At 39.2% G+C, this 23,081-nt stretch overlaps 1 protein-coding gene across 1 annotated transcript; it reads right to left on the reverse strand.

The window, feature by feature from the left end:
• Positions 1-966: 966 nt before the first annotated feature.
• LOC140520645 (uncharacterized) lies at positions 967-22,048 on the reverse strand. The gene is given in 6 exon segments (XM_072634698.1): positions 967-6,183; positions 6,981-7,091; positions 11,792-11,918; positions 12,318-12,406; positions 18,962-19,139; positions 20,904-22,048. Coding segments are annotated over 4 exon segments (2,418 nt in total). The 5' UTR covers positions 12,351-12,406; positions 18,962-19,139; positions 20,904-22,048; the 3' UTR covers positions 967-4,036.
• Positions 22,049-23,081: the final 1,033 nt, after the last annotated feature.

The raw sequence follows: 23,081 nt of genomic DNA on the forward strand, positions 1-23,081 counted from the left end.
TATACTGGAAATAATTAAAATTTATAATTTCATGTTCAATTTCTTCTTAAAAAATATTTTAGTTTGTTTCTGGTTACAATTTACAAAAATTTTAAACCACATACTCAAAAGTAATCTCAAAAGTCCCTTTAATCATATCGGATATACTTTCTCTATGTGTTTATAAGGATGTTAGTCCTACATCATATGATGACAATTGAGTACCTTAGGTCAATAAAAGAGAAAACATAAGCACTTTAAATACCAGAAGTACCAAAAATGAAGGGCAAAGGTAAGCCAGAAAGGAGAAAGACACAGCATTTAGTTGTCCTAACTTAGCCTTTCTATCATCTATGGCCAAGGAAACACATTTAGAATTTAACACCTCAATCCTTAATGTACTAAATGAGGAACCTGAAATGGCATTTTAAAAGCTACAAAATTGGGAAGAACAGCTGGACCAAACTAAGTACACAAAGAGGAAGTTCACTCTGGAGGCCTTTCCACAGTTGTGGCCTCCAAAATCTTAACATCCTCAAGAGAAGTAGTATGACATGGCAGAGAGTTAGATTTGGAGTAAAGAAGCCTGGGTTCAGATCTCACCTCTTAGACTTAATAAGTATGTGGTTATGGACAAATCACTTTACCTGAGATTCATTTTGCTCATCTATAAAATAGAATTAATACCTGTCATACCTTTCTCACAGGGTTAAATAGGGCTCAGATGAAATCAGGTATATAAAGCACTTCTACAGATCTTAAAGAGCTATATAAATATCAGCTACTATTACTGAGGAATCACTTTTTTAAATACGGAGCAAAAGAGTGGGCAAAAAAATCACAGTATTTTTTTACCAAAAAAGATAATCAAGAGGATAGTCATAACTACCAAACCATATGTCTTTCTCATCTCTGTAAAATTTAAGGAGATGATCTACACATATTGAAGATATCCCTGATAATAATTTGAAAAAGGAACAGGCAGGCTTTTATGAACAATTTTTTACTATTGACCACATCTTTGTGATTAGAATGAACTGTAAAACAGATTCTGCTATTTAACACTTGTTGATTACAAAAAATCATTTGATTTGGTAAAACAAAATGCCACATTAAAGTCTTACCTCAAACAAGGAGTCTCATACATGTTACAATCATACAAGAATTAATAAAAAGCAACCACAGAAATAATTCAGTTTAGTGATCCTCAGATTATTGCCCAAGAATTAAACAGTAACATGTGTGGGCTCCAGTGTCACAAAGGATATCTTATGTAGAATTCAAATGGAAAAGCAGCATAAGCTTATAGATTAATAGTGGAAAGAGACCTTGAAATTCACCTCATCCAACCCCCTTTGTTAGGCAGATGAAGAAACTCAGTCTCAGAGAGGATAAATCACTCCCCCTAGTTTGACTTCAATAAACACTGAAGACTCAGGATGCTTATGTTTGTGGATGGAATGTGCTAAGCCCCAAAATATTGAAGGACCTACTCAATGAGATCCATGAACTCAAAAGATTGGGCTAATGATCCATATAGGAAAAACTAACTGCATGAAAAATGCTGATTGTCCAGCCTATGTCACACAGTTGGAAAGACCGCATATTGAGTTGGTATATGACTTCATATATCTAGGATGGGCATTATCCCTGAAACAGAAAAGAAGATACACCAGAGCAGTGCTAATAAATCAACAAGACAACCCAACTGTTGTACTGGCATCTACAGAATATTTAAAAAGAAAAAACCTAGGGAAAAGTTTCTGGCACATTGAGTACATCCTCCATAAGATGTATGAGCAAACAAGAACCATAATTGCACAAGATAAGAAAGAGTGGATGAATTGTGGTCTCCAATAATAGAGGGAATAAACACATCAATAAGATCACAGATTTACTGCATTTTATAAGATGTGGATTCAATCCCTTTTTGTCATACTACTATGCATCTTCCCTTACAAATGTAATTAGAGGGAAGGGAACAAAGATTTATTAAACACCTATGCCTGGCACTGTACTAAGCACTTTACAAATAATATTGCATTTGATCTTCATAATAATCTTAAGAATTAGGTACTATGATACCCATTTTACAGTTGAGGAAACTGAAGGAGAGGAGTGAATTTCCCAGGGTCACATGGCTATTACGTGTCTGAAGTCATATTCAAATTCAGATCTTCCTAACTCCAGTATCCATTGTGCCACTTAGTTGCCATTATCCATTGAATAATTAATATCTTCCCCATTGTTTTGTGGGCTTCCATTTATCAAACACTAATCAGTCATGTGTCTTGGTTACCACTCTGAATTATCTAGGTAAACAGATGTTAACAAACTGACTTGGATCCAAGACAAGAGGTAAAGCTTTTTGTCAGTGTATATGTGCACCTACATTTATATTAAATACGTGCACACCAATTCACTGACAGGAATCTATGAATTTGTCAGTGTGGGTAAATCTCTCTACCAATGCAGATCACAACTCCTTTAAAACACCTTAGTGGATGGTCTTCATAAGATTTGATCTCATTGCTCTGTGAATGACAGACCCATTTCATTGTTCTGTGTAATTTCAGCATCAGAACCATACTAGTAGTTTTCCAGCTTGGAGTAAAATCTTCCAGATCTCTGCTGGCATAACCTTTAGGAACCCAATGCACCTCCAATCAACAAGGAAACAGAAGAGAAAGATTAGGTAAAGGTGCTTTCTTCTTATTTGGTCTTTAGTTCCTTTCTGATTTGTCATGATTATTTTGATCTGCAGTTTGACCTTTGTTTTCAGCATTTCAGACATTTTGTTATATAATTTTCTGTTATATAACTGTTAAATTCTTTCCTCCTTCAGTTTTCAGGGAACCCAAAAGCTATCTCTCTCTGTTCTATGTTCCAGATCTGTAATATCTGTTTGCATAATTTCCAGACATTTTTTGAGTTGGGTACTTTTCTGGGTTCGTTTTTCTATTCTATCATTTTGTCCTCCAGCATAAATATTCTGTTTCTCAGAGAATCCATTGTTTTACAGACATTTGCCATGGAAATTTCCAGGCTGTTGAGTTTCATCATCACCTTCCCCTGAAAGTCCTTAGTGGTTCATCGTTCTTTAGCTGCATGATATTTTTGCTAATTTCATTACATCTTTTACTTTCTTTAGAGTGCTTAATGTGATGTCTTACAATAATTTCAGCTTTGCTTCTGTGGATGCTTTTGGATCATAATATTTTCCTTTTTTGGCCCCAGCTTCTTTAAAGAGACACAAGCTAGCAACAGTTGGGTAACAGTATATTGCACAAGAGAAGTGGCATAAATAAACTATTCAGAAAATGTATAACTGGGGGAAAAGGGAGACTAGAACAATACTAATAAATCAACAAAAAATAAATAATATTTATCACATTGGAGCTTTTGTTTGCCCATTTCATTTGCATTTATTTTCTGAAAACAATTTTTATGAGTATTTCTGATAACCCTGCTTCTTCTCCTTTTGATTTCTGTCATGTTATTGGTGAAGCAGAGATTGAGAAAATATGCTGTTTTACAACCTCTCCCCCCCAGTTTCCTACAAGTTCTCCCTTCAAGTATTTGTGAACCCCAACAGCTGGAGCCTAACAGGGGTATGGGCCTGCCAGCTTTGGGGAAGGTAGGGTTCTCAAGAGATACACTTTGTATTTGAGGGTCCAGAGGCCACATTCACAATAGTGATCAGCTATCCAAAAAGACTGGTGGCAAAGGGATAGAAATTCAATAAAAGTAAGAAGCACCATTGGTTTTGGATACTTCAACGTGGAAGCAATTTGAAGTATTTTGGCATGTCATGTCTTACCTCTCAATCTGAAGTTTTAAAAAGTGACTGACAGTAGAAGTATGACTTAAGTTTTTCCTATGTAGTTATATCCCTAGACTTACTCCCTAGCATAACATCAATAATGCTATCTAACAAATTACTTTCCACTGAACATTTATCCATGCCAGCTATATAATTAAAATTTCTCTCCAAAGTGAATTATCTCATGTATACCATGGGATGATTAGAGGATTTACCACATTATATTCATAGAGACTAATCAGTATGAATTCTTTGATGTCGAGTAAGAGAAGAGGCCATAAAGAAGGCTTTCCCACATTTATCACATTTGTAGGGTTTTTCACCAGAATGAATTCTCTCATGTACAGTAAGGGATGAATGTTTAAGGAAGGCTTTTCCACAGTTATTACATTTATAGGGCTTCTCTTCAGTATGAATTCTCTGATGTCGAGTAAGAGATGAGCAGTCAAAGAAGGTTTTCCCACATTCACTGCATCCATAGGGACTTTCTCCTGTATGTGTTAGCTGATGTCTCCAAAAGCCACTTCTATGGCTGAAAGCTTTCCCACATTTATTACACTTATAGGGCTTCTCTCCAGTATGAGTCCTCTGATGCTGAGTAAGAGTTGAGCGGTCAAGGAAGGCTTTCCCACATTTATAGGGCCTCAGTGTAGTATGAACTCTCTGGTGTCCATTAATGGATTTTCGGTAAAAAAAGGTTTTCCCACATTCATTATATGCATAGGGATTTTCTCCTCTGTGAAACATTTGATGTACCATAAAGCTACTTTTGGAGTTGAAGGTTTTTCCACATTTACCACATTCATAAGGCTTCTCTCCTGTTTGAATCCTTTCAAGTTCATGAAAGGATGAATGTTTAGAGTAGGCTTTTCCACATTCATTATATTCATAATGATTCTTGCCCTCATGAGTTTCCTGATATTGAGTAAGGAATGAGAAATCAAAGAAGCCTTCCCTACATGCAATATATTTGTAGGACTTTTCTCCATGATGCTGCTTAAGAGCTGAACAGTTGAAGAAGGTTTTGCTACATTCATCACATTCATAATGATTCTCTCCAGCATGAATTTTCTGATGCCGAATAAGGGATGGATGTTTTAAGAAGACTTTTTTACAATGAAAACATTCATAGGGCTTTTTTCCATTATGTATTAGCTGATGTACAATAAGGGTACCTTTTTGTCGGAAGGTTTTTCCACATCCTTTGCATTCATAAGAGCTCTCACCAGTATGAATTCTTTGATGTCCACGAAGAGATGAGCAGTTAATGAAGGCTTTCCCACATTCCTCACATTTGTAGGCACTTTCTCCTGTGTGAGTAATCTAATGTCTTAAAAAACTACTTCGATGGCTGAAAGTTTTCCCACATTCACTACATTCATAGGGCATCTCTCCAGTATGTGTTAGCAGATGTAGATTAAGTGTACCTTTCTGTCGGAAAGCTTTCCCACATTTCTTACATTTATAGGGACTCTCCCCAGTATGAATTCTCTGATGCCGACTGAGGGATGAACAATTAACAAAGGCTTTACCACATTCATCACATTCATAGGGCTTCTCTCCAGTATGAATTCTCTCATGTTCAGTAAGAGATGAATGTGTAGAAAAGACTTTTCTACATTCATTACATTCATAATATTTCTCTCCTTTGTGAGATCTCTGATGTTGAATAATGGATGATGGGTCAAAAAAAACTTTCCCACATTCATTACACTTATAAAGGTTCTTCTCATTACGGCTTCTCTGATGGCGACTAAGAGATGAGAAATTAATGAAGGCTTTTCCACATTCAATGCATTTGTAAGGACTTTCTCCAGTGTGAGTTACCTGGTGTCTCAAGAAACTACTTCTAAGACTAAAAGATTTCTGACATTCTTTACATTCATAAGGTTTCCCTCCAGCATGTGTTAGCTGATGTAGAATAAGTGTGCCTTTTTGTTGGAAGGCCTTCCCACATTCATCACATTCATAGGGTTTCTCTCCAGTATGAATTCTCTCATGTTCAATTAAGGATGAATGTTTAGAGAAGGCTTTCCCACATTCATTACATTTACAGTGCTCTCCATTATGAGTTCTTTGATGTTGAGTAAGAGATGCGTGTTCAAAGAATTTTTTCCCACATTCTTTACATTCAAGACTTCTCTCCTTGGCAGGATTTTCTGGAAAGCCGACTGATAATTGTTTGAAATTGATCTCATGGAAAAGAAATTTATTTAAATTTTCCCTCTGCCTCTCCAATCTGCCCTCAGGTATACAAACTCTTGCAAATGCAGTATGTAGATGATCCTCTCTGAGCCTTTCCATTAATGTCTCAAAAGATTCTTTTTCAGAAATATTCTTCTTTGGAGTTGACACCTTGGTTTTAGACCTACTCTCCCAATCTGAAACCAGAGGAAAAATAAATACAATCTATTCTCTGTGAGGTAAGAAAAGAAAATGATGTGAGGAGAGGGGGAGAAAGGGAGAGAGATACAATACAATGAAACAATATAATTTCCACAAGATATATACATGTATGTGTATGTATACACAAACACACACATACACACTTCACCTCTCAAAAAATAAAGTGGGAGAAAAGAAGTGAGCAGATAGCAGAAATGGAGAGAGGGTTGTGAGGTCACGAAAGAAAGCGAGCAGAAAATAAGGATTACCAGGGTTTTATACTAAGCAGAGGAGAATGTGATGAATAGGAATAGCAAAGTATAAATAAAAAGATAGGATAGGATTTAGTAAAATGATCTTTCAGTGAGTAAACAAAGGGTGGAGGGGAGGTGTCCCTAAAAAGAAAAGAAGATGATAATGGTTAAGTGTGTAGTAGCTAGACATAGATAGATATGTAGATATGTATATACACACTTGTGTATTTATATCTGTTTATATCCCTTACCATATATTTAACCTTTACCAGCTTCTCATTCGTTCCAGAGACCCTCCCTTCTTTATTTACTGAAAGATCATTTTGTGTATATGTGTATATAGGTATGCGCATGAAAAGGAAACCAGAGGAATCACAATTGAAGAAAAGATGGCATACTCTTCTCACTCTCCCCTACCCAAAAATGAAGTAGGAAGAGAGATTTCCTGCTTGAGCCTATGGGTCTTGAGTGATAAGGAGAACTTCCTCTCATTAAAATGCTGTTACATCCACTATACCTCATGTTTGGTTCTTACTTACCTAGAGAGTTTTTTGGCATGTCTTTCTCTTCAGATCTCTGTAGGTTAAATATCCATGGGTCTTTCCCTTGCTCCAATTTGAAGATCACCTCAGGTTTAGAAATGGAAAATCCTGTTTATGGAGAAAGATATGAAACACAGTAGTCTCTGCAGGGAACATAAATGTCCCAGAAATTGGTCCCTAATACTTTGACATGAGCCCTCCTTCATATACAGTCATTAGCATTTTATCAATTGCCAATCTTTCTAGTAATACTCAAGCTATCTGTACCCCCTAGGAATACTTTTTCCCTTGCAGAGACCATAAGAGGCTTAGAATTTTGCCATTAAGATAAGACTGAGCTCTTTTCATCAAAACTCCCAGAAAGTTGATATTAATACATTGAGGACACCAAGGAAACTGCACCTCCTCTTCATATACTCTGATTTGAGCAAAACCCATAGTAGTATGACACTGCCCAGTGACACTGACAAATACAGATTTACTCTTTCCTGTTTCCTTGGATCCAGACTCCTTCCCTGGGAATTCAATAGCTAGTGAATAGCTAGGAATAGAGTGTACCCAACAAGCTATAGTAATAATGTATTTAGCTGGTATCTTACCAATCTAGTCAAAAGGGTTTTAAACTGAAAAGGAAGGGTAAAAGAGAAAAATGCTTATGTATACTTATCAAACCATAAAATAGCTATAATCTAACGAAAAAAAACAGAAGTAGAGGTATCCAGAAATTCACTGGAGATAAAATCCAAGAAAAGAGCAAGCAATAAAATCTATAGCACCTCAGATATCTATACAAGCATGCACAAAATATGGATAGTGAGGTGAATGGAGAACCTAACACAGGGGTTCTTGACCTTTCTTGTGCCACGGACCCCTTTGCAGGTCTGGTAAAGTTTGTGGACAGCTTCTTAGAATGTTTTTAAATGAATAAAATAAAATACATAGGATTGAAAAGGAAACCAATTATATCGAAATGAAGATCTAATTTTTTTCACATCCAAGCTAACAGAACCCCCGATATTTATCCATGGACCCCTTGTTGTTCTGTGGAGACCAGGTTAAGAACTCCTGAACTGACACAAGGAGGCTCAACTGACTTCATAAATAATATTGAGATTTGAAAGAACAGGAGTCATGACTGGATTATTCCTGAGGAAGGGTATGCCTTCTTCAAAAAAAAGGATAGTTTAAAAAGGGAGTGTGCCTGACTTGGAACAATACTCTGATAGTTTAAAGTCTGACATCTGAATGAAATAAAACGCTCACAGAGGTCATTCAACACCTAACAAATGGGAATTTATTTAGCTGTTGCTAATAACATACATCAAGGACTCCATGATTTGATTCAGCTCATCAAAACTCCTGCCTCTTAATTGCTCATGGTGGCTCACCAGCCAAGCAACAGAAAGCTGGTTCTTGTGGCTTTTTTTGTGCTCAGGCAACCAGGAAATAATGTCAACAGCCTAAACTGAACCAATTAAGTCTTGAGAATGGTTTTTATACATTTTGAGGAAAAAACTGGCTTAACTTTCATGGATACGGTATTGTGTATTAAAAAGAGACATATGAGGAAAACCAGGAATTAGAGGTATGGAGTATAGTTTGAAAAAAATTCAAAAACATCAATGGAAGTAAAAAAAGAAGCAAAATTGTCTTCAGAACATCCTACAAATTATCTAGACCAAAAGAGGAGATAAATGAGTTCAGGGAACTAGGAACAGTCTAAAACTGAGGTATAATAGTGACAGGGCACTTCAATCATCCAAATGTCTGCTGCAGTCTCTAGTGAAAACAGAGCAGCTAACAACTTTTTGACTTGACTCAATGATTACTTCATCTTTCAAATGGGATAAGAACTAAAAGGAGAAATGTCTATTCTATACCCTTTACTCACCAATAAAGAGGAACTAGAGGCCAGAATGGAAATGATAGGAACATTGAGAGAAGAAGTGATCATTCCATATTAGAATTTCTAATAGAGAAAGGAAGGTAAATCAGGAAGAGTGTGACATATACCCTAGATTTTGGGAGAATAGATCTCAAAGTGTTCACAGAAAGGAAAGGTCAGCTCCTAAAATTCTAAATAGCAAGTCAGCTCAGGAAGCTTTCAAGAATGAAATTTTGAAGACATAAAGAAAAACAATACTGATAAGGAAAAGGGAGAGTGTTTAAAGAGACCAATATGAATGCATGAAAAATTAAATACTTACTTAGATTTTTGAAAATGTGAGTTCATCCTTCGTTGCTGAAGAACACCATGCCATCAGAGAAATAATGAAATGACTTGTACTTGACTTTGTTTTGAGTGAGGGAGGGCTGTGTAGGTCACCAGCCTCACTTCTCCTCCAGGGCCATCTGAATCCAGTGACCAGATATTCATCAGGATGACTAGAGATGACCCAGGATGAGGCAATTGGGGTTAAGTGACTTGCCCAAGGTCACACAGCTAGTGAGTGTCAAGTGTCTGAGGTGAGATTTGAACTCAGGTCCTCCTGACTCTTGCGCTGGTGCTCTATCCACTGCACCACCTAGCTGCCCCAATTTTTTGAAAATACAATATGGAAGAAGACATCTAGTAACAAGAGAAGATAACAAAAGGATAAAGAAGAAAGATTAAAACTGTCAGAATGAGCTAAGGCTGTCAAGGAAGGTAAAGATAAAATTATTTTTTTAAAGTTCTACTGGGGAAAAGAGGATCAAAACAGAATAGGACCACTGTTTAGGAAATGATGGGACAATAATAATCAATGATGGAGAAAAGGCAGAGCTGCTCAACTTGCTTTTTCTTTTTTGCTTCCATATTCTCTGACAAGAAGTATCTTTGGACTGGAAATAATAGAACAAAAATCACTAATAGGCAGGTGAAGTCGATTCCCAGGATAAGAAGGGCTGTAATAAGATAATACTAGCTATCCTTGATGAATTCAGATCACTGGACCCAGATTAACTACATCCTAGGGTACTGAAAAAAATGGTGGATTGTGACTGCTGAGACACTAACTGATTTTTGAAATATCATAGAGAAAGGAAGGAATGCCACAGGATTTCCAAAAAAAGGTAAGAGATTGCAGTATGCAAACTACAGGCCAGTAAACTTAATTTTGACTCTTAGGAAAATCCTAGACAGAATTATAAAAACAACAGTTAGTGAACAAGTAGAAAATATACAGTATAACTCCATCTAAAACAGGTCATGCCAGACTAACTTCACTTATTTTTTGATAGGGTTTCTATATTTCAAGATTGGAGAATACTGTAGATATAGTTTACCTAAACTTTAACAAAATATTTGATAAAATCTTACTGTATACTTGTGGACAAGATAAAGAGATGTGGATAACTTTATCTCACTTTACGTAAAAGACAGTATGGTTAGGATGATTCAAAATTGATTTAATAGCCAAACCCAAAGGATTTGATATCACCTTAGAAGGTTGTCTCTAGTGGAGTGCCCTAAAGATCTGTATTTGGCCCCAGGCTATTAAATATTTTTCTCAATGACCTGAAGATAAGCATAAATGGTATGTTTATCAAATTTGCTAGTAACACGAAGTTAGTAAGAATAACTTTTTAACAAGGTCCAAAAACATTGTGATAAACTATTAGGTTGCATCTAAAAAGATGAAATTTAATTAGAACCAATGTAAAGTCTTACACGTGGTTTCAAAAAACTAATTTCACAAGTACAAACTGGTAAAGTATAGTTAGATTGTGGTTTGCAATAAAAAGATCTGTGGTTTTAGTGTACTGCAAGCTCAATATTGAATAAATAGTATAATTGATAGAGCAGACAAAAAAACTAATGTGATCTTAGAAAGGGATGGGTGTTTTTTTATTTCTGTTACAAGGGATGGCTCTCTGGATTGAAGGGAGGTAGATATTAGGAAATGCAAGTGATATAAAACCAAAATATGTCAACAAATATTTTTTAAAAGGCAGTGTCCAATCCATATCCATTCCATTATTTACATACTAATATTCTGCACCAGTTACTATGTTAAGTCATGTGGCTACAAAGACAAAAATAAAACAAAACTCTACCCACAAGAATTTTATACTTTACTGCATTGGGGAGGTTTTAATCCTACTGTCCTCTATTCTGGTCAAACCACATCTGAAGAATTATGTTCAGTTCTGAGCACCACATTTTAGGAAGGACATTCTTAACTTGGAGTGTATCCAGAAGAAAGTGACCAGGATGGCGAAGGGTTTTGAGATCATACCATATGTGGACCAAGTGAAGGAACAGAGGATATTTAACCTAAAGAAGACTTAGAGAAGGCTGTGATTGTTGTCTTCAAGTAACTGAAGGGCTGTAATGTGGAAAAGGGAGATATGTTGTGTGTGACACCAGGGGGAAGCACTAGGAGTAATGGGTAGAAAGTGCTGAGAAGCACATTTAGCCTTGATGTGAGGGAGAACTTCCAAAAATGTGAATCTGTGACTCTCCCTGACATCTCTCTCTTGCCTTTAGTTATCACGTCTAAATCCATGGGCTCAATATTGCAGTCCTTCCTGTTCTTATTCTTGATGCATTCAGACCTCTTAAGGTCCTAATCCTCTCCAGGACCCCACCCTTCACCTGGCCCCAGAGCAAACAGTAGGACCTCATGTTCACCTTCACAGTTACACAGCCATCATTGTTGTTTCAAAGCAGTTTCTACAGATATGTTACATGATTATCCTTGACACACAGTCACAGTGAGACATAAAGAAATCCAATCCCAGCTCTGCATTCACTACTATTTAGCAAAGAGGAGAGTTTTCTTATTTAAAATACATTCTGAATCCCAGGGAGAAGTCATCCTTACCCAATGACGTGAGGTTTCTATAGTTCTCCAGCATCACATCCTTGTACAGGTCCCTCTGAGTAGGGCTCAGTTGCCCCCACTCTTCTTGGGTGAAGTTTATAGCTACATCCTTAAATGTCACTGATTCCTGAAACACAAACATATTCTTGCTCACCCATAAAACTCTTCCTACCTAATGGGAAAGAATGAAAAAAAGAGCATTTGGAGGGACTGATGGGATAGAGTGTTCTGATGACTTTAAGGCATCCAAGTGTGAGCATATGACTTGTTAAAAGAATGATCTTTTCATTCCACATCACCATATCTATAGAAGAGGAACCCGCTGGGGAAGCACAAGAGGAAAGGATATTTCTTACGATGGCCTGCATCTATCAGGATGGGCCCAGTTTCTTATTGATGAAGAACTGGATTTCTAGTTACTGGAGGGAAAATAGCTCGGCAGAAAAACTCGGGTTCCATGATGAGGAAAAGAATGTTCTGGCAAGTGAGAAGATGTCTCAGGGAAGAGTGAGGAAGGTCAATTCACCTGGCACTTGGCTGTCAGGAACAAGGTGGCCATTGCTTCCAAGTCTGCACAACCCACTTAGAGAAGAGACTGCATCTCAAGAACACGAGCTGGGGAAGGAGAAAGGCAATATGAGGGAGAAGAGTGATGTCCTAGAGCTCCTACAGTGACCAGGTTAAAATTCTCTAAACCCCATCTTTAATCCCCTTCAAAGAGGAAGTCAGAAGGAGCAAGGACAAAGCAGCTCCTCTCCTTCCAAGGACCAGAAGAGAGGACTTCAGGCATTGCTCCCCGGAATCTTCTGTCTCTACTTTTAGCATACTGCAAGAAACAAATGACTTTCTCAGTCAAGAAACCTGGTCTGAATAAACAGTTCAACACATTTGTGATCTGGAACATAACATTTTCTTTGTTCCTCCTTATTTGCTTTCTCCTCTGATGAAACCACCTCATATAATAGAAAAGATCTCTTGTCTCCATGTCACTACGTCTTTGGTACTAGTCCTCACTAAGAGAGAGCATCAGAGTAGGGAACACTCATTACAAAGTTTAGATATGTGTTATGTGAGGTAGGGAAGAATTAATGCCCCCTCCTTCCTTAGAGGAGTCTTACAGATAGAAGACATTAGTATCAAAGAGGCAACCTGGTAACAAAATTGTAGATTTAGAACTAGGAGGGACTTTAGATACTATCTTGTCCAAACCTTCATTTTACAGACAAGGAAACTCAGGCCCAAGACAGGTTAAATGATTTGCCTGCCCAATGTGAAAAAAAAAAAAAGTGCTAAGTAGTAGACACAGAACATGAGCTCAAGTCCTCTGACTTGCTGTACTTTCTCCTCTAAACCCCGCATGAAAACTAGGAATAAAAAAACCTGAATTTTCTGACTCTGTTTCTAACTATTCACTTAGCCTCTAACTTGCTAACTATCTTAATATTTTATATGACTAATAATTGTAATGATAATGATAATAACAAGCATTTATTAAGGTCCAACTAGGTGACAGATTGTGTTAAGTCTTTTACAGATATTCTCTCATTTTGTCCTCATAACCACCCTGGAAAGTAGGTGATATTATTATCATAGCCATTTTATAGAGGAGGAAACTGAGGCCAACAAAAATGAAGTAACTTGCCCAAGTTTACAAAACTAATAAGTGTCTAAGGCCACATTTGAACTAAGGACTTCCTGACTCTAATTCCAAGGTTCTATCTACTGCAGCACCAAGTAATGAGAATGAGTCCACAAATCAGTCATGAAAAATTAATTCATTACTTCTTAATAAAATACCTCACAAAGTTCACATTAGGGACATTGGAGAAAGGACATGGGAAAGCATATGAAATACTAAGTGTCAGACATGCAAGGAATTCTTACTATATCATTAACTCTAATTCTCAAAAACACTGATTTAAGACTGAAATAGCATTTTAGACCTCTAGTTCTCAGAATGTTTTTAAGTGCATAAAATACATTAAATAACCAAGAAAACCAATTATTTTGAAACCCAGTTATAAAAAGAATTGTAAAACAAGTTCATGGATCCCAGATTAAGCACATAACCTGCTATAGAGGATATGTTTTTGAGAGTGAAAGGAAAAGTGAATAGTGCTCTTAATAAGAATGGAAAATACAGGCTGCTCTCCTCCGAACACTGCTTCCAAATGTATGTTGTTACATATAGTAAAATTGAAAGAGGGTAGAGTGAACTAGAAGACAGTTATAATAGCCTTATGCTGAAGTCTCAAATATGCTCAATCACTAAACCCAGTGGGCAGCCCTGACAGCCAGCCAATCAACAATTATTTATTAAACATCAACTATGTGTCAGGTACAAAGGAGGCAGTTAGGTGGCTCAGTGGATAGAGAACCCGGCTTGGAATCAGGAAGATCTGAGTTCAAAGATCTGAGTTCAAATGCTTCACACTTACTAGCTGTGTGATTCTGGGCCAGTCACTTAACCTCTGCCTGCCTTAATCCATTGGAGAAGAAAATGGCAAATCACTCTAGTATCTTTGTCAAGAGAACCCCATGGGCAGTATGGTCCAACATAGTCGAGAAGAGTCGGACGTGACTGAACAACAACAATATGTATCGGGCACTATGCTAAGCTCTTCAGATAAAAAGAAGGGAAAAAACAGTCCTTGCTCTCTGATATCAGATCAAGGTTGACTTTCTTCTCTCTGATTTTCAATTTGTTTTTATCATTCTCTCTTCCATCGGCAAGCATTTAGGTCAGATTCTCTGGTACGAGTCATTGTATCCTCAGTGTTCTCCAGATTCTGTGTTCCTACCTGCGTCTGGTCAGGCATTGCACTGACGCTGAGAATAACAGGACCGGCCTGTTCTGTGAAAACCTTAGGCTGCAGTCTAAGATCAGAGCTCCTGAAGTGTGACTGAGACATTGTTCCTTCCTGGTATTTAGACCCCGTCAAGGTATAGCGGGAGGATTTAGGGTTCTAAACAGATTGGATTTAGGATCCTAAAGAGAGATTTCTTCTGCTCAGCAGCCAAATGCAACTCTGTAGAGTTATGATTTAAGGTTCAAAGGGCACAGCTAAGAGGTGGATTCAATTTAATGGATTTTTTTTTATTCGGGGGCAGGGAGAAATAGGAATGTTTAATAGCAGAAGGAATAAGACTATATAGACAGAAGTATTAAAAATCTTAGGAAGATAGTCACATTGAGATGTTGTTAGAGAAGTTTGGAGAGCGTGGTATCCAGGGATAAATAAGTTACTTTTAAAGATTACTTTTTCCTCTGATACAGATGGCAAAGGTGTAATTAGCAAATGTAGGATCACTGAGATGAAAGTGGAAATATATAACAAACTCATACTGCATGGTCTCAGTCTTTTACATAAAGGAGAGAGAGGGCAGGAGGGAGGTGGAATGGGGATGGGGGGTGGGGGGATCTACCCAGCATCAAGTCAATTCTCTTGAACCACAGGCAGGATCACTGTAGGTTCTGGTTAGGTCTGCTATTGGTAGGAAATGGAAAAATCGTCCAGGAATGTGAAGAAGATCCTGGGGGGAAGGGAACAATAACATAATAAAATAATGTAGTTTATTTCCCTCACCATTCTAATCAGTAAGTGTATGTTACAGATGGAACATGGTATGAGACCCATGAATCTGTTGTTCCTCTGTTACTTTCAGTTCCTGTATGCTGTTCACAGAGTATGTCTCTTGTCATGTGAACATCTCCTCTCCATGAGTGTGATTCTAGACCCTGTCCTTCATCATGCAGTTTATTCATTCTGCTTCTACTTAGACAAACATCCTCTCATCTTCCTTTTTACTTCCCTGTGCCCTTTCATATCTCATGAAATAGGAAGAAAACAGTTGAGTTTTGTTCATACCACTGTATGAACACCTCCTAATATAATAAAACTGATGTGTAAAGCCCTTTCAGGAATATTTTTCCCTATTCTTCAGTTTTCCTGCCAGCTTGGTTTTTACCTGTTTTTATTTTCTTTCATTCAATACAAGTCCTGGTCCATGCTTCTCTTGTGGGTACTTTAAAACATAAAAATTCCATTCCATTTTTTTTTATAACAACCATCTCAGGCCCATGTAATACCTGATAATACCTTCTTTAAAAGATACCCTAGTACCTTTCTAGCCAAGCATTTTAAAGATAACATACCGAATATGTGGCATTTTAAAGGTTTTTCAAAGGTAATTTTAACTATGTTTGATTTTCAGCTTATAGAATTAGTCTAGAATTCAACCAAAAATATAATTCTATTATATATGAGACAAAGAGTCTAAAAACTGACCATACCCTGACTCTTTAGCTGTAGGCTCCTTTCACTGCAAAAATTCTTCAGTAGGTGGGTATACTTCATCTCTACTTCAACAGTGCTTATTTCTTCCATAACCCCTAGTAATCTGATTCCATTCAATTTCCTCTAATTCTTAAAGGTATGAGCAGATAATCATGAACCATGAGCTGTTGCTCATGCCTATAAAGAACGTGCATGTTTGTTGCAGTTAATATATAAACTCCTAGAAGTCACCTGCTCACTCTCTTATCTTTACAATTCCCCTAACACCTAACAAAATAACTTAACACAGCATCAATGAAAATTTACAACAGTTAACCAGATACATATTTAATGAAAATCTGGCTTCTATGGGACTAGTAGAAGAGAGGATTTGAACTCAGTAAGAAAGAAAAGAAAACCATGTAGGGACTTAGAGAGGGTGGGGTAGAGTGGACTAGGTTTGAGGATTTAGAGGGGTCTGAGATTAAATTTGGAGAAGAGAAATTGGGCAAAATTTGGGGAAAACGAGGAAAATTTGAAGAGCACTGTTTCTTTAGGCCCAGGAAAAGAAAGTCAACCTTGATCTGATATCAAAAAGCAAGGACTGTTTTCTCCTGGTTTAAAAGAAGCAAGATGAATGACAATGAAAAAGGATTACAGAGGATAAAGAAGGCTTAGGGCTTAGAATCTGATAAGATTCAAGAAGGAAAAAGTAAATGAAGGTACTGGTGTGTCTGACAAAATAAGAAAAGATAAGTGGAACAAGTATAGGGTTGAGTAAATTGGATTGAATGGATTGCGGGTGGGTCAAATTGATTGTCAAAAGTTTTAACTTTAAAAAAACTAATAATTAATTGTAAAAGTCTGGACCAGGTTATTAGGGTCAAGGTATAAACACTTAGAAGTAGTTTTAAGACAGAGGTGTTAAACTTTTGGCAACTGGCCCCAAGTAGCCCCAAAAACTCCCCAGTGAAGCCCAGATCAGATTAAAATGTAATGGAGAAATGTTTAAGAAAATAAATGAAAATGCAACATAGATGTTGCTTTGTGGTTTTCTAAGTGAATATGTGGTCTGCAGGAATCTCCTACTGAAGTTTACCACTGGCTTTTTTTTAAAAGACATCACTAAAAATCTCAGCCATTATAGAAAGTAGGGGAAACTGTACAATGACTTCCATAGAGGATGCCACGTCCCAGCCTGGACACAATAGCTGTATTACAAGCATACACTAGTTTCCCTACTGGAGAATAATAATAATATTTATATAGAGCCTACTATGTGCAAGGCACTGTGCTAAACCCTTGACTATTATTATCTCATTTGATCCTTGCAACCATCCTGCTAAGATGGGTGTTCTTATTATCCCCATTTTACAGATGAGGAAACTGAGGCAGGGGTTAAGGGGCTTGCCCAGAGTCACCCTGCATTTGAACTCTCATGAGTCTTTCTGACTCCAGGCCTAGTTCTCTCTTCACAGGGCCCTCTAGCCAAAGGTGAAGGGACTAAATGAATGCCTTACTACAATCTAGGTTTGGGGGGAGGATGAAGGATTTCTAAAGGGACACAAAAGCAAGATTTCACTTGGGAGTTCTGAGGTACCAGGAGGGACAGCTTATCCTTTTCAGGGTAATAGAAAATGGAAGAGTGCTGCAAAGAGATCAAAGTGAAGGGAAAATGGCACTTGTCAAATTACAGCTTACATACAGGCTCTGCTGAAGAAGAGAGAGCTCTAAGGAAGACACTGCTTGTTCTTCCAAGAATAATACAGCAGAGTCAGGGGAACTATCAAGTAAGACATTAGCCTGTAAGAAATAGAGGAAGAAGAGTGGTAGTAATCAGAGGGAGCTGGGCAGCTTTTTATCTTCTTGATAACAAGAGTAATGTCTATCCTTTCCTCTTCCTCAGGTATATAACAAGATATAACAGAGAACCTCCCAAGTTTTATCAAAACAGATGACAACTACCCATTTCTCGTGATCTCTGTGGTATAAATGCCAATCTGAGAAGGAACATAAAAAGTATGGCCAACAATTATGAAGTTCTGGGCAAGAAACTGAAGACCATAAAGGCACTGTTACTAATGAAGTTAAGGGATGAAGAGAGAGAAAGGAATTTGGGAAGTGATGGATAAGAAGGTAGTATCTGGGAAAGTGATTTGGATTTTCAGATCATGGCCTATGGCACAGGTTAACAAATTCCTGGCCAGATAGAGTACACCTAACAATGGAACTAAGAATGTATTTGCCAAGTATCTTACAAATACAATACAAAGAACTTTCAACTTAAAAAGGACTGGGAGGTGAGAAGACTTCCTAGACATACCTTCCAAGTTAGATACTCTATAGAGTAGCCACAAAGAAGGAAGACTAGCAGAAAAGACACCCAGAAATTCACATGAGACCAAAATTCAGGAAAAGAGTCAGTAGTAGAATCTATGGCAAATATGGAAAATTAGACCTCTTAAGAGTCACCAAAATTTGGTGAAATGAAACCCACAACTGAATTATGGTTCTGCGTGGTCATACTATATTCAAAAGAAACAGGATAGGTAAAGGGATAAGAAGGGTAACAGTACTACACATTAGGAAAGTGTAGTCATGTGAGGAAATCCTGGAATGGCAGGGAATATGGGGGGGAGGGAATGTCTGCTTTTGAAATCCACATGATCTGCCTATTCTGCCTTCTTCAATTGTCACTACTGTTGTAATCCATTTCACATCCATAGACTGCATGCAGTATTCACTAAATATTTTACCTCTTGCTTCATACCATCTTATTTGATCCTTGTAATAGCCCTATAAGGCTGGTCCATTGAGGAAAATGAGGGTCAGAGTTGTATCAGGTCAGACTGATAAAAAATGGTGGTTGAAATACAGACCTCAGTGCTCTTACCATTACCACACCAGCCTCTTGCCTTTATCTTCACCCTGCAATCATTCTCCATGCATTTCAATGTTGACGATGATCATTCATTTTACTCTTTAATTTTATAATTCCTTGACCTTAGACATGCCACCTCCATTCCACATCAGTTACAGGAAAGAAGAATATGTAAACTGGAATATTTATTCTAGAGAAGAGTTAGAGAAAACATAAATGCTATCTTCAATAGCAATGGGCTGTAAAAGAGGATATAAATTTGTTCTGCATGGCCCAAGAGGGCAGAAATAGAAACAACGGGTGAGAGTTTCAGAGAGACAGATTTAGCTTTTTTCTTTTTAAAATAAATTTTTATTTCTGCCTTGTTTCCATAGCAGCTACATTTCCCACTGTATCCCTGTCTATTCCCTCTCAAAGAACCATTATTTATAATAAAGGAATTAAAAAGTGAAAGAAAAAATAAGTTTAGCAAAACTAACCAACAAAGGAAAAAGTCTGACATGATATACAATGTTTTACATCACTGTTCCTGTATGTCTACAAAGAAGCAGGGGGGAGTATGGTGCTCGTTATAATTTCATTTCAGCTATTTTGCTGTTTTTCTTTCCATTTACTTGTTCTCACAGTGTAAATTAGTTTTCTGGTTCTGTTTATCTCACTTTTCAGAGATTTCTTTAATAACAAAATGAGTGTGCACCCCCTTAGAAGCCATTAGGTGGCACGCGGATAGAAAACTGGACCTAGAGTCAAAGTTCACATACAGCTTCAGAGGCTTCCTAGCTTGGTAAGTCATTGAACCTCTGTCTACCTGTTTCCTAATCAATAAATTGGGGAGAATGATGGCACCTACTTCTCAGGGTCATTGTAAGAATATAATGAGAAAATATTGGTAAAGCACTTTGCAGATCTTAAAATGCTATACAAATGTTAGCTCTAAAAATAATGTTATGTGGAATGCTTATCAAATTTATGGATGGCATAAACTTTAAAGTGTTATATGAAAAAATGCCAGCTGTTATAATGATCATTTCTAGAGCTTCTCACGCAATGGCTAGATAACCATTCACTTCGATGGTATAGGCAGAAGGCCCCTGAAGTTCCTTCCAACTCCAAGAGAATACAGTTCTGTGGAAAATGGGTGGAAATTACAGGGAGGTAAATTTTGGCTCGATATAGAAAGTTTTCTGATAACTGGAGCTTTCCCAAATTGTAATGGGTCACCTATCAGGGAGGTAGTTAAGTTGACGTTGGTTGGCCGCTTGCCAGAAATATTATAAAATATAAATATATTTACATGTATAATATATGTAAATATATACATAAATGCTCTAAAATATGCCATAAAATTCTTTATAGAATATTCGCACTTCACGTCCCTTCCGGCTCAAGGAATCCCCTGATTCACCACCACCAAGTCCGACTCCGACCCGGGGTCACTGCCATTTCTGCCTCGGGTCTCAGAAGAGGCCAGGACGGGCTGGAACTGACTTCAGGCACGTCCACGGTTTCTGCCTATCTTCCGTCCCCTCTCCCCCCCTCCCCCCACCCCGCTCCCTCCCGCTCTAGGCTCTTTCCCTGCCCTTCCTCCGCCCGGACCTGGCTTCCCCCCATGCTGAGGTACCCTTCCTCTCCCCTCCGCTGTTCCCGCTACCAGGGGCTAGAGAACGGTGGTCACGGGAGGCGGCGGGGGAGGGGGAGCGGGGCTTTGGTTCGGAAAAGGGGAGGAGGGAGGGATTCTCCGTCCTACGGGGCAGAGACTGCACTCGGTGTCTGCGGGTCTGGGTGAGAACCCTGCGTGACCCCGGACAATCGGCTTTCCTCTCTGAGCCTCCCTTTCTCCCTCTGTTGACTGTGGCTCCTCAGAGACACCGCCGCCGCCGCCCCCCACACCTGCCCGGGGTCTGCACATCCCGCTTCCTACACACGCACAGCACACCGCACACGGGCTTTTTACCTTAGACCAAGGCTAGCCCTGAGATGTCAACTCTGGGGCCAAAGCCGAACTACGCCTGCGCGGACGCTCCCCGAAGGATGAGTCCCAAATTTCTTCCGGCAGCTTCCCAGCAACACTCGAGGCGGTTTGGCCAGCCTCGAGAGGAGTTCTGGGAAATGAGGCTGCGCTCGAGACAGTGCGGCCCTGTGCAGGCTGGGAAATGGAGTCCCAGATTCCACCGGCGCCACCGCGGCACAGGGCGGGAGGCGCTGGAGGCGTCACCTTCCCCACTCCCCAGAGTCCCAGACAGGTGAAGCGACAACCAGAGCGTCCCTGGCTCTTCCCTCGCGTGGGGATGCTCCCGAGGCGGAGATGCTTGGGGGTTCTCACTGACGAGCTCGTAACGTCCCTAGGGGGAAGGAATGGTAGCCCAGGAACGTCGCTGCCCGGGAGGGAGCCCGGGACGGAACCCCCAGAGGCTGCTCCGTGGTGCCCCCCGAGGAGAGGGCGCGGCGGGCGGGCCGGAGCCTAGGAGGACTTTCATCCCAGGCCCGGGAAAGAACCTCAGCTAGGCCAAAGTGAATGCGCGAAGCTGTCCGGAGCAGACACCTCGTCCCCCGCGGCGAGGCGGGGTCGAGGACCCAGGATGTGCAGCGTGACGTCAGACACACGCGTTAGTTTTGTGGTGGCACTTTCTTCCCCTTTTCCATACTCTGTTATGAGGGATGGCTCCTGGGAGGTAGGGGGAGGGACACGATGGGAAATAGTAGTGATAGAAAAAAAGAGCGATTAAAAAAAAATTGAGCATTGTGGATTTGGGAGAAAACAGCCTCCTCTGAGTGACGGGATGTCGTGGGGGGGGGCTTGGAAGCACGTGGAGTAGTGGCCGGTGGGTCGTCCAGGTGCTCGTCTCCGCAAGCACTCTGGACGCCGGCCTCCGTGCCTCGGGATCAGACTGTCTGAGACCAAGTCCTGGTCCCTCCAGGCTAGTCATCGCCTTCTCCGTCCATGTTTCATCTCGGACTGTAATGATTCCTCCCTGGGGGGACCTGGTTATTCCTCTGAGAACCGGGAAGTGCAGCGGCCTTTAGCACAGTGCCTGGCACAGTAGGTAATATATAAATTTCCCTGCCCTCCCTTCATTTATGCTACTGAGTGGGATAGACTTAGTGAAGACTCCTCAGATTGTAATTTTTCTCCCAGGGGTGAGGTAAGGCCTAAAGGCTCAAGGTTACAATATTTTTAGAATAGAATAGTTCCATATAAGGATATAAAACTGTGTAGTGTATTAGGGTCTCAATGATTGGACAAAACTTACATAATTCCTCGATGTCTTCATTTCAAAAGGGATTGGTTAGATTTCGCGTCTAGAATGTAAGACCATATTCTCAGCTAATGAGGATAATGGTCAGTGGGGGGAGGAGGGACTTGCAGTTAGGGTCTATATAAATCACTGTCCTTTTCTTTGTCTTCAGCTTTCCTACTCCTACAGGTGAGCCCCACTTCTCGAGAATCGAATAAATCACTTTTCTGTCATCACTTTGAGAGGCCTCTGAGTAATTGATTTATGTAGGGACCTGAGCCATCCCACACACCACCTTTACCAACATCTTTAACTGTTCCTAATTCCGAAGATGACAGGCTTTACAGGGTCAATCATAACTATTTGTCTTTGGATAGTCCTTCTCTGAGCAAGAGTGTTTTCTTGTCTATGGTGGCTCAGTGATCACTTTCTCTTTTTTAAAAAAAGATTTTTTATTATTAATTTAATCATTGACAAACTTCGGGATAGGACTGGACTTGAATTTATACTGGTAAAGGGAACTACCAAGTGAGGAAACACCCTCTACCATTGCAAGTCAGCACCTTCTCTGCAATTTTTAGTCTTGGTTACCTGGATCACTGAGAGATTAACTTGTCCAGTGTTACACAGCCAATATGTGAGAAGCAGGAGAGAGACATGAAAGCAAAAGTGATGAGTACAAATAGTATAAGGGCATCTGCATGTGGAGCAGTGACAGCCACCATTTGTACTAGCACTAGACAAAACGTTGGTATCTGAGACCTGGCAGCAGGCTGTGTCAACCACTTGTTGTTCATTCTTCATTTTCAAAGAGTGGAAATGACATCATGGGGTGTTATCTTGTCTTTGCATGAGTTAAATTTAAGTAAGGCAGAGTTGCACAAAGTCATCAGCCT

This window comes from Notamacropus eugenii, chromosome 1, assembly GCF_028372415.1.
Source record: "Notamacropus eugenii isolate mMacEug1 chromosome 1, mMacEug1.pri_v2, whole genome shotgun sequence".
Lineage (NCBI taxonomy): Eukaryota > Metazoa > Chordata > Mammalia > Diprotodontia > Macropodidae > Notamacropus > Notamacropus eugenii.